At 39.5% G+C, this 13,325-nt stretch overlaps 1 protein-coding gene across 2 annotated transcripts in view; it reads left to right on the forward strand.

Annotated features, from left to right (window-relative positions):
* Positions 1–1,677: 1,677 nt before the first annotated feature.
* LOC135509583 (natural killer cell receptor 2B4-like) overlaps positions 1,678–13,325 on the forward strand; it is a 13,674-nt gene continuing 2,026 nt past the window's right edge. The window contains exons 1-5 of one of the 2 annotated variants that reach the window (XM_064930360.1): positions 1,678–1,797; positions 6,859–7,154; positions 7,332–7,613; positions 12,358–12,654; positions 12,832–13,113. In XM_064930360.1, coding sequence (XP_064786432.1) covers positions 7,604–7,613; positions 12,358–12,654; positions 12,832–13,113 — 589 coding nt within the window. In that variant the 5' untranslated portion in view covers positions 1,678–1,797; positions 6,859–7,154; positions 7,332–7,603. The remainder of the gene's footprint in view (positions 1,798–6,858; positions 7,155–7,331; positions 7,614–12,357; positions 12,655–12,831; positions 13,114–13,325) is intronic. The other variant, XM_064930369.1, reaches the window with a different exon arrangement.

The following is a 13,325-nucleotide window of genomic DNA, read 5'->3' on the forward strand; positions in this document are numbered from 1 at the left end:
ATAGACCTGCTTTAACTAAACCATGTTAAAAATTCCAAAAGTGTTTTTTCATTCAAATAAATGTATTGTTTTCTCAAATTCCCATTTTGGTTTGTCCCACATCCTTTTTCCAAATTCTAGAATGATTTTAACCCACTTAATTGCAAATGAAATGACCCCATCTTTTCACCATCATTGGTAAAGCCCTAGTTATTTTGTTGTTTTGATCAAGTAATTTCTGAAGATTATTATTTATTTAATGTGATTAGCGATTCATTTACATTTGTCTCTCAGGTGAGTCCCACTGTAATGCTGGCGCGTATCCATAGATACCAACTATTAGTGTGTGTGATTACTGAGCCAGAGTGGTATTTGTGAGACAAGGGTGGAACCTGAAAGGGCCCGGGAGCCGGGTCTTTTATACAAAACGTCTGTAGAGTGGGTTGAGCTACACTACACTACAGTCAGAGCCGCCTGCAGACAATGATCAGCTCGGGGAAATCTGATTATCAGCATTTTGATGCCATATTCATAAATATCCAAGTACAGTATATGCAAGGAATTTTCCAACAACAGGTTTCTGTGCCAATGCACCAAACAATCAATAAACAAAGTATACCGACTTTGGGCACTTCAATATCATGGTTTGCATTTTCAACACCACAATAAATAGACTATGTCAATCTGGACAAAGAGAATATAGATCCATACCTTGTAGACTAACCCAGTATAGAAGGCTTGACTTGACAATCTCTGAATGTCATTAAACATTTTGGTGTTTTGTTGCACAGTTTGAATTGCTTGATTTGATATATTTATTTATTTTATAAAAATATATATATATATATTTCACCATTATTTAACCAGGTAGGCTAGTTGAGGACAATTTCTAATTTTCAACTGCGACTTGGCCAAGATAAAGCACAGCAGTGTGAACAGACAACACAGAGTTACACATGGAGTAAACAATTAACAAGTCAATAACACAGTAGAAAAAAGAAAAAGAGTCTATATACATTGTGTGCAAAGGTATGAGGAGGTAGGCGAATAATTACAATTTAGCAGATTAACACTGGAGGGATAAATAAATATAAATATATATATAGCTTAGGCCTAACTCCAGAGATATGCCGGTGGCATGCTACAACACCAATATGCATTTCTTTATGTCAAATCAAATTGTATTAAATCAAATCAAATTGTATTACATTTGATTTGACATAATGAAATGCATTTCGGTGCCGTAGCATGCAACCGGCATATCTCTGGAGTTAGGCTTAAAAGGCCGAAGAGACGTTTAAGCATAACTCCAGAGATATGCCGTTGGCGTGCTATGACACATGCATTTCTTTATGTCAGATGTCTACTGCATCAGCTATACAGATATAGACATGCAGAAGGAGGGTTCATTTTCAATCCAAATGTTTTGTATAAGCATTATATTGTTAGATTATAGGAGTAACTATGGTAGGCCTGAAACATTTTTTCCTCACCTCAAGTTCAACTGTCAGAGTCATTGCCTTCATATCATAGGCCTGCAGTAGCTAAAGCAACTTAATAACAGCCACAAATACAAGCAGAAGAGCAAGTGTAAACAAAATGAATGCACTACCCTCCCTCTGCCCCCCAAAACCACACAACCCTCCCCCCAAAAATGACACTACACAAAAAGCACTCTATTTCTGGAACGCCCCGTAATACGGAAAACCCAAATGCTCAATGCGACAATTATTTCCTTTTTCTCAGACACTTGTCAAAGTATGGGGACCTATTTGCATTTCACCATTTCCATTCTACTGACTTTTATCCATCAAGCAGGTAAATACATATTTTCAATACATCTGTATAGTGATATTGATTACATTCATTAGACATTTGTACCTATAATGTGAGTACTAGGTTAGTAAGTAACAGTGAGTATCATTTGGGGAGGGGCAAAATGTTGGTTCTGTCCTTATAATATATCCTTTCTCCAGAGGTGTGAACTTGTTCACGTCCCTTCATGGATTTGATAGGAAATGACTGGTGAAAACTCAACTTAGTCAATGCCAACACCTTTATACATTTATCGGGAATAGTGAGGGAGGGCACACTTCCGGAGGAAGGAGAGATTATTGGGACGCACCCAGGGATTACAGAGGGAAGAAGTCATATGATCTAATGAATAGGTTTAAGTCACTGTTGTGATGTTGTGAATTTTACACCATTCAAGTCACGTATAAAGACTTTCATTATAATTGAAAGTATGTCATTAACTTTAGGTCAACAGTTTTTTTGATGATACTTTAATTTTTAACATTATGAAGCTAAACGTGTTTGTTTACAAAGCCTGAAATAATAACACAAACAATCGAGTAATACATTTTTTAAATTATAATTTGATAAAAATATGTCAGTTAGTTACGCTACAGGAAAGTCAGCAACTGGAAGCAGCACCACAACGTCATTTTAAGAATGGAAACTTCAGCTAGAAAGACAGTCACAGCACAGACTGCTATGCATAGCTCAAGTCAAGTCAAGTTAACCAACGGCCACTCTCTGAGCACCCAACTTATAGCTATATCAGGGTCCAGAATTATTGGATCTTTGAGAAAGATGAGCCAAAAAGACTGTACAAAATATACAATACAAATACTCAGCTATATTCTATGCTAAAAAAAGGGGAAATGTATATTATTGAGAAAGAGATTTTGTTTAACAAGTAATAAAAAAAATTAAACATATGGATCAAAATGATTGTCACCCTTGTTTTCAATATTCCAGCACCCTCCCCTTGTGAGGGTAACAATACTGAGGATTTTTCTAAAATGTTTCATGAGATTGAAGAACACATTGGGAGGGATCTTTTCCCCCATATACAGTGCCTTGCGAAAGTATTCGGCCCCCTTGAACTTTGCGACCTTTTGCCACATTTCAGGCTTCAAACATAGATATAAAACTGTAATTTTTGTGAAGAATCAACAACAAGATGGACACAATCATGAAGTGGAACTACATTTATTGGATATTTCAAACTTTTTTAACAAATCAAAAACTGAAAAATTGGCTGTGCAAAATTATTCAGCCCCTTTACTTTCAGTGCAGCAAACTCTCTCCAGAAGTGTTGACCTAAATGACTGGACCCTCTCTCCAATGTTGACCTAAATGACTAATGATGATAAATTCAATCCACCTGTGTGTAATCAAGTCTCCGTATAAATGCACCTGCACTGTGATAGTCTCAGAGGTCCGTTAAAAGCGCAGAGAGCATCATGAAGAACATGGAACACACCAGGCAGGTCCGAGATACTGTTGTGAAGAAGTTTAAAGCCGGATTTGGATACAAAAAGATTTCCCAAGCTTTAAACATCCCAAGGAGCACTGTGCAAGCGATAATATTGAAATGGAAGGAGTATCAGACCACTGCAAATCTACCAAGACCTGGCCGTCCCTCTAAACTTTCAGCTCATACAAGGAGAAGACTGATCAGAGATGTAGCCAAGAGGCCCATGATCACTCTGGATGAACTGTAGAGATCTGCAGCTGAGGTGGGAGACTGTCCATAGGACAACAATCAGTCGTATATTGCACAAATCTGGCCTTTATGGAAGAGTGGCAAGAAGAAAGCCATTTCTTAAAGATATCCATAAAAAGTGTCGTTTAAGGTTTGCCACAAGCCACCTGGGAGACACACCAAACATGTGGAAGAAGGTGCTCTGGTCAGATGAAACCAAAATGGAACTTTTTGGCAACAATGCAAAACGTTATGTTTGGCGTAAAGCAACACAGCTCATCACCCTGAACACACCATACCCACTGTCAAACATGGTGGTGGCAGCATCATGGTTTGGGCCTGCTTTTCTTCAGCAGGGACAGGGAAGATGGTTAAAATTGATGGGAAGATGGATGGAGCCAAATATAGGACCATTCTGGAAGAAAACCTGATGGAGTCTGCAAAAGACCTGAGACTGGGACGGAGATTTGTCTTCCAACAAGACAATGATCCAAAAGGTGTGAGGTGAGGTGTACCTGTGGATGTATTTCAAGGCCTACCTTCAAACTCGGTGCCTCTTTGCTTGACATCATGGGAAAATCAAAAGTATCAGCCAAGACCTCAGAAAATAATTGTAAACCTCCACAATTTTGGTTAATCCAAGAAAAAAATTCCAACCCCCTGAAGGTACTACATTCATCTGTACAAACAATAGTACGCAAGTATAAACACCATGGGACCACGCAACCATCATACTGCACAGGAAGGAGAAGCGTTCTGTCTCCTGGAGATGAACGTACTTTGGTGCAAAAAGTGCACATCAATCCCAGAACAACAGCAAAGGACCCTGTGAAGATGCTGGAGGAGACAGGTACAAAACTATCTATATCCACAGTAAAACGAGTCAGTTTTCAACGTAACCTGAAAGGCCGCTCAGCAAGGAAGAAGCCACTGCTCCAAAATCACCATAAAAAAGCCAGACTGCACATTGGGACAAAGATCATACTTTTTGGAGAAATGTCCTCTGGTCTGAATAGAACTGTTTGGTCATAATGACCATTGTTTGTTTGTTTTTTTGAGGAAAAAGGATGAGGCTTGCAAGCTGAAGAACACCATCCCATCCGTGAAGCACGGGGGTGGCATCATGTTGTGGGGGTGCTTTGTTGCAGGATGGACTGGTGCACTTCACAAAATGGATGGCATCATGAGGACGGATAATTATGTGGATATATTGAAGCAACATCTCAAGACATCAGTCAGGAAGTTAAAGCTTGGTCACAAATTAATCTTCCAAATGGACAATGACACCAAGCAAACTTCCAAAGTTGTGGCAAAATTACTTAAGAACAACAAAGTCAAGGTATTGGAGTGGCCATCACAAAGCCCTGACCTCAATCCTATAGCAAATTTGTGGGCAGAACAGAAAAGTGTGGGCGAGCAAGGAGGCCTACAAATCTGATTTAGTTACACCAGCTCTGTCAGGAGGAATGGGCCAAAATCACCCAACTTATTATGGGAAGCTTGTGGAAGGCTCCCCGAAATGTTTGATCCAAGTTAAACTGTTAAAAGGCAATGCTACCAAATACTAATTGAGTGTATGTTAACTTCTAACCTTCCGACTTCAACTGTATGTCTTTATCATTCTCACACAAGTAAATTGCTGAAGGCCCAAGCCTATACCACGTCATCTACTGGTATAACATTGCTAATGAATCCAGATCAAAAAACAAACTATCAACTTCTATTTTGGAAATGAAACTGGCAGCTGAAACGCAACTAATGTCTGGGCTAGTTGCTTGATTGACTAGCTAACCTCGATTAGCTACGTTCGGTTCATGTCCTTTGCAGATGCCACATTACTGACAAAAGTTTGAATGTATAAAAAAGATCTGTCACCGAGTGAAGGGAGACGTTAAGTAAAAATGTAATGTGTAAATGTTTATTCATAGTCTTTAACAGATCTAATTTAATGTATACGTTTCATGTTTCTCATGATCCTAACAACCTCACTCCATAAGATTCAGCCACTTGAGAATTGACTGAAAATTATGAAAGCACAGAGCGAGATGAAAGCTAAATTATTATATAATTTTAATGTTTTTTTGTTTTATTGTTCAAAGCTTTGAGGATCTTAGAAGAACTCCTGTTGAACCCCATCGTTTTAACAGTATACATACAATTTTCACCTGTTCCTCCGCAAACTGTCATACTGAGATCTCAGACACTGCAGGCTCCCAGCTACCATCTAATCAACGCAACTTTGACGCACATCACAGTGTTCCTCCAAAACCAAAATCTCATTCTCAGTCGCATTTCCTAATGAGGAGAATTGAAACCGAGGCTAAATCAGGAAGTTCAGCCTCCCTTTAAGGGCAACTGCATCATGAACTTTACCAAGTACCAAGATATCGTAGACAAAAACTTGATTGACTCTGCCAGGAATCGATCTTCCCAAGCACTAATCAAAATCCGCAAAGAAATGGTTAACTGACCACAAAATCTACATTTTACAATGGCCATCTCAGTTTCCGGACCTGAAACCCAGTGAAAACCTGTGGATTGAAATGAAGATGACAGTCCATATGTACAGACAAAGTATATCAAGGATCTGTAATGACTCTGTATTGAGGAATAGTGTAAGATCACTCCCAAAGTGTTCTTCTCATAAAACATTTAGAAAAAGGCTCAGTGTCGTTATCCTCGCAAGAGGAGGGTGCTGGATTATTGAAAACAGGGTTGCCAATAATTAATATCCCTATGTTAATACCCCTATGTTGTTCCAAAAATCTCTTTCTCTGAGCAGTTGCATTAATATAAATAATATAAAGCTGAGCTCAGTATTTTGTATTATTTGTTATATACAGTCATTGTTGCTCATCTTGTGTATATATCTTTTGGCAGATTAGGTTAGATGAGGTTATACTTCATGGAGTTATACATCAAGTTTTATAACATTTTTCATAAACTGAATGGTTTATGAAAGTGAATTGTTGAAATGGTGTGTATGGTATCCTTGTTCTTTATTGTAAAGATACTTCTTTATCACTTATGGCGAGGGCTTTGACTCTGGCCCTGTACACACTCAAGTTGTACAACGGAGAGTTTTTCTGCACAAAAATAATTAGTGCTGTGGAGACAGCCAAATGGTTGTGTACAGTACTTTTTTTTTTGTGCAGACAAACTGTCCATTGTATCACCAACACAGTTGGTTATATGGGTTGCATAACATTAAATGTGTTAAATGTGCCTCTGATGCTGTAAAGACAGCAGATATTTATATAGGCTCATTTTTAAGCCATCTTGCAATTACGGTGTATAAGGAAATTCATATTTTCTACTGCTCTATTTGTCATATTGCTTTATCTTTTTCACATTAAGTCTTTATTTTCTGTGTGTTTATTTCACAGATTTCAGCTCTGTGTTTGTGCTGAAGGGACAGGATGTTCGTCTGGATGTCCAGGAAAATGTTCAACTGAGAGAGTTTGAGGTTTTCAAGTGGAGCTTCGGTTCAGCTATTATTGTAAGATGCGCTGACACATTGTCAGTGAGAGTGTCTCCTGGGTAAACAACAGGGTTGAGTTTTATAAGGGAAACTTCTCTCTGCTACTGAAGAACCTACAGCAAAATGACAGTGGAAAGTATACTGCAGTAGTGAGTGGTGACAAAGAAAATACTATTATTGTACACCAGTTAGTTCTCCAAGGTATGTTTGACAGTTTTTATAATTCATTATAACGTGACACAGTTACAGTATCAATCAATAGAGCTAAACATAGAGCTAAACATGGTGTTCAGGTTAGATGCATATTCATTAGTACTCTAGCTCCTGTACTCAGGTTAATACGTATATTAACTATAATGGGGTTCTATTTGTTTTCAGAGAGAGTTGAGTCTCCAGTCCTGACAGTTAACTTTAACTCCACCATCAATGTCTCCTGTAACGTGACTGTGACCTGCAGAGGTCAGAACACCTCTGTCACCTCCAGCTGTAACAGCAGCACCTGCTCTCAGGTGGGAGGAGAGAGTAGAGGGGCTGAGACCTCCACTGTCCCCCTGCTCTCTGTCTATGTGGCAGGGGGTTCCATCATCTGTAACCACAGCAACCAAGTCAGCTGGGCCAACGACACCAAGGAGATAGTGGAACTCTGTCCAATGAAATCTGGTAAGACACACACACACACACACACACACACACACACACACACACACACACACACACACACACACACACACACACACACACACACACACACACACACACACACACACACATACACATACACACTGCACACAAATAGACATCTTAAATACTGTATGTCTGATGTACACTGAGTGTACAAAACATTAAGAACTATACTGACTATATATATGAATTAACATACGTGTGTGTGTGCTCACAAAACATTAAGAACACCTCCATATATTGAGTTTCACCCCAACTTTTACACTCAGAACAGCAGAAATTCATCCAGGAATGGACTCTACAAGGTGTCGAATGCGTTCCACAGGGATGCTGGCCCATGTTGACTCCAATGCTTCCCACAGTTGTGTCAAGTTGTGTGGATGTCCAAGCTCAACAATAAATTGTTCAGTTTGAAAAACCAAGCAGTATTGCAGTTCTTGACAAAAACCAGTGTGCCTGGCACCTACTAGCATCCCCAGACACAGAGGAGGAAGTGCACAGAGGAGGAAGTGTCTAATCTGTGAGAGGAACTGTAACATATTGTCTGTTTGTTGTTAACCAGTGTCGCCCCCTGCTGGTAGCATGTCTATGTGCATGCTGAAGATCATCCTGGTGTCTGTGGGGCTGGTCATCATGATCTCTGCTGTCATCACTGTCCACATCAGGCACAGATTCCACTATGGATAGAATCATGTGTATTGTCTTTTTAGACAACGTGATTCCTGCTCTGTGTCACTGTAAGATTAGGTCATAAAAGTAGTTTTTACATTTGTCAGTTGCTACATAAGTTATCAAAACGTAATATAACATAACATGGCGTTACATAATACAGTATCACATGACATGACATAGCATAGCATACAGTATCACATGACATAGCATAGCATACAGTATCACATGACATAGCATAGCATACAGTATCACATGACATAGCATAGCATACAGCATCACATGACATAGCATAGCATACAGTATCACATGACATAGCATAGCATACAGTATCACATGACATAGCATAGCATACAGTATCACATGACATAGCATAGCATACAGTATCACATGACATAGCATAGCATACAGTATCACATGACATAGCATAGCATACAGCATCACATGACATAGCATAGCATACAGTATCACATGACATAGCATAGCATACAGTATCACATGACATAGCATAGCATACAGTATCACATGACATAGCATAGCATACAGTATCACATGACATAGCATAGCATACAGTATCACATGTTTATGGGCCATTTGTTTCTTCTTAATACCCAGTATGATGAAATCAATTCAAATTTGAGATCCACAACATTTATTCCATGGGACAAAACTAGGTCCAGCGTATGACTGTGACAGTGAGTGGGTCCAGAGACATGTTGGACAAAACCCACTGAGTCGATGATGGCTCCGAAAGCCTTTTGGAGTGGGTCTGTGGACTTTTCCATGTGGATATTAAAGTCACCAAAGATTAGAATATTATCTGCTATGACTACAAGGTCCGATAGGAATTCAGGGAACTCAGTGAGGAACGCTGTATATGGCCCAGGAGGCCTGTAAACAGTAGCTATAAAAAGTGATTGAGTAGGCTGCATAGATTTCATGACTAGAAGCTCAAAAGACGAAAACGTCATTTTTTTTTGTAAATTGAAATATGCTATCGTAAATGTTGGCAACACCTCCGCCTTTGCGGGATGCACGGGGGATATGGTCACTAGTGTAGCCAGGAGGTGAGGCCTCATTTAACACAGTAAATTCATCAGGCTTAAGCCATGTTTCAGTCAGGCCAATCACATCAAGATTATGATCAGTGATTAGTTCATTGACTATAATTGCCTTTGAAGTAAGGGATCTAACATTAAGTAGCCCTATTTTGAGATGTGAGGTATCATGATCTCTTTCAATAATGACAGGAATGGAGGTGGTCTTTATCCTAGTGAGATTGCTAAGACGAACACCGCCATGTTTAGTTTTGCGCAACCTAGGTCGAGGCACAGACACGGTCTCAATGGTGATAGCTGAGCTGACTACACTAACTGTGCTAGTGGCAGACTCCACTATGCTGGCAGGCTGGCTAACAGCCTGCTGCCTGGCCTGCACCCTATTTCATTGTGGAGCTAGAGGAGTTAGAGCCCTGTCTATGTTGGTAGATAAAATGAGAGCACCCCTCCAGCTTGGATGGAGTCCGTCACTCCTCAGCAGGTCAGGCTTGGTCCTGTTTGTGGGTGAGTCCCAGAAAGAGGGCCAATTATCTACAAATTCTAACTTTTGGGAGGGGCAGAAAACAGTTTTCAACCAGCGATTGAGTTGTGAGACTCTGCTGTAGAGCTCATCACTCCCCCTAACTGGGAGGGGGCCAGAGACAATTACTCGATGCCGACACATCTTTCTAGCTGATTTACACGCAGAAGCTATGTTGCGCTTGGTGATCTCTGACTGTTTCATCCTAACATCGTTGGTGCCGACGTGGATAACAATATCTCTATACTCTCTACACTCGCCAGTTTTAGCTTTAGCCAGCACCATCTTCAGATTAGCCTTAACGTCGGTAGCCCTGCCCCCCAGTAAACAGTGTATGATCGCTGGATGATTAGTTGCTTGATTGACTAGCTAACCTCGATTAGCTACGTTCGGTTCATGTCCTTTGCAGATACCACATTACTGACAAAAGTTTGAATGTATAAAAAAGATCTGTCACCGAGTGAAGGGAGACGTTAAGTAAAAATGTAATGTGTAAATGTTTATTCATAGTCTTTAACAGATCTAATTTAATGTATACATTTCATGTTTCTCATGATCCTAACAACCTCACTCCATAAGATTCAGCCACTTGAGAATTGACTGAAAATTATGAAAGCACAGAGCGAGATGAAAGCTAAATTATTATATAATTTTAAATGTTTTTTTGTTTTATTGTTCAAAGCTTTGAGGATCTTAGAAGAACTCCTGTTGAACCCCATCCTTTTAACAGTATACATACAATTTTCACCTGTTCCTCCGCAAACTGTCATACTGAGATCTCAGACACTGCAGGCTCCCAGCTACCATCTAATCAACGCAACTTTGATATTACCCCAGCCCTGGTTAGCCACCACTGGCTTTAAAAGCCACACCTAACACAATATCTGCCAATTAATTTCCAGCAATATTGCCCGTCTGTCCATCTGTGTGGTGCACGCATTTGTCTATTACTCCCGGTGTAGCCAGTTAATGTGATAACCTTCTTGTTGACAGAAATACTTTTACCAAAAGCTTATATGCAAACGTTGAAATTACACAAAATTGACATGGACTCAAAACATCCAATTTCATTGTTTTTCTATGAACAATTGTAATTTTGAGAGGTCAAGAAATATCTAAAACCGGGAAAAATGGAACTGAGAAAACAACATTTGGGAAAATATGAAACATAATTTAGAAAAATAATCACAGATTTTATAGACTGTAACTGTGTGCTGTTTTGGCAGAGTGAAAGTACAAGCACTTCCCACGTTCGAACACACACTCAAGAGATGTCCACATCACAGTGTTCCTCCAGTACAAGCACTCCCCACGTTCGAACACACACTCAAGAGATGTCCACATCACAGTGTTCCTCCAAAACCAAAATCTCATTCTCAGTCACATTTCCTAATGAGGAGAATTGAAACCGAGGCTAAATCAGGAAGTTCAGCCTCCCTTTAAGGGCAACTGCATCATGAACTTTACCAAGTACCAAGATATCGTAGACAAAAACTTGATTGACTCTGCCAGGAATCGATCTTCCCAAGCACTAATCAAAATCCACAAAGAAATGGTTAACTGACCACAAAATCTACATTTTACAATGGCCATCTCAGTTTCCGGACCTGAAACCCAGTGAAAACCTGTGGATTGAAATGAAGATGACAGTCCATATGTACAGACAAAGTATATCAAGGATCTGTAATGACTCTGTATTGAGGAATAGTGTAAGATCACTCCCAAAGTGTTCTTCTCATAAAACATTTAGAAAAAGGCTCAGTGTCGTTATCCTCGCAAGAGGAGGGTGCTGGATTATTGAAAACAGGGTTGCCAATAATTAATATCCCTATGTTAATACCCCTATGTTGTTCCAAAAATCTCTTTCTCTGAGCAGTTGCATTAATATAAATAATATAAAGCTGAGCTCAGTATTTTGTATTATTTGTTATATACAGTCATTGTTGCTCATCTTGTGTATATATCTTTTGGCAGATTAGGTTAGATGAGGTTATACTTCATGGAGTTATACATCAAGTTTTATAACATTTTTCATAAACTGAATGGTTTATGAAAGTGAATTGTTGAAATTGTGTGTATGGTATCCTTGTTCTTTATTGTAAAGATACTTCTTTAGCACTTATGGCGAGGGCTTTGACTCTGGCCCTGTACACACTCAAGTTGTACAACGGAGAGTTTTTCTGCACAAAAATAATTAGTGCTGTGTAGACAGCCAAATGGTTGTGTACAGTACTTTTTTTTTGTGCAGACAAACTGTCCATTGTATCACCAACACAGTTGGTTATATGGTTATAACATTAAATGTGTCAAATGTGCCTCTGATGCTGTAAAGACAGCAGATATTTATATAGGCTCATTTTTAAACCATCTTGCAATTACGGTGTATAAGGAAATTCATATTTTCTACTGCTCTATTTGTCATATTGCTTTATCTTTTTCACATTAAGTCTTTATTTTCTGTGTGTTTATTTCACAGATTTCAGCTCTGTGTTTGTGCTGAAGGGACAGGATGTTCATCTGGATGTCCAGGAAAATGTTCAACTGAAAGAGTCTGAGGATTTTAAGTGGCGCTTCGGTTCAGTTAATATTGTAAGATGCACTGACACATCGTCAGAGAGAGTGTCTCCTGGGTACAACAACAGGGTCGAGTTTTATAAGGGAAACTTCTCTCTGCTACTGAAGAACCTACAGCAAAATGACAGTGGAAAGTATACTGCAGTAGTGAGTGGTGACAAAGAAAATACTATTATTGTACACCAGTTAGTTCTCCAAGGTATGTTTGACAGTTTTTATAATTCATTATAACGTGACACAGTTACAGTATCAATCAATAGAGCTAAACATAGAGCTAAACATGGTGTTCAGGTTAGATGCATATTCATTAGTACTCTAGCTCCTGTACTCAGGTTAATACGTATATTAACTATAATGGGGTTCTATTTGTTTTCAGAGAGAGTTGAGTCTCCAGTCCTGACAGTGGACTCTAACTCCACCATCAATGGCATCTGTAACGTGACTGTGACCTGCAGAGGTCAGAACACCTCTGTCACCTCCAGCTGTAACAGCAGCACCTGCTCTCAGGTGGGAAGAGAGAGGAAAGGGGCTGAGACCTCTACTGTCCCCCTGCTCTCTGTCTATTTGGCAGGGGGTTCCATCATCTGTAACCACAGCAACCAAGTCAGCTGGGCCAACGACACCAAGAAGATAGTCCAACTCTGTTCATTGAAATCTGGTAAGACATGCTAACAAATTATCTCTCTCTCTCTCGCTCTCCCACACTCACACCCAACAACACCCACACACACACACACAGAGTGTAGTGATTTTGATGTCGCTGTAGAGAAGGCGAACTGCTCCTGCTGCATCACATTACAGTGAATTCATTATATTAATTAAACTATTGTGAAAACTGTGACAATTTCACATTATTTATAAACTGTACAT

The sequence above is a fragment of the Oncorhynchus masou genome, chromosome 3 (assembly GCF_036934945.1).
Source record: "Oncorhynchus masou masou isolate Uvic2021 chromosome 3, UVic_Omas_1.1, whole genome shotgun sequence".
In the NCBI taxonomy this organism is placed as follows: Eukaryota; Metazoa; Chordata; class Actinopteri; order Salmoniformes; family Salmonidae; genus Oncorhynchus; species Oncorhynchus masou.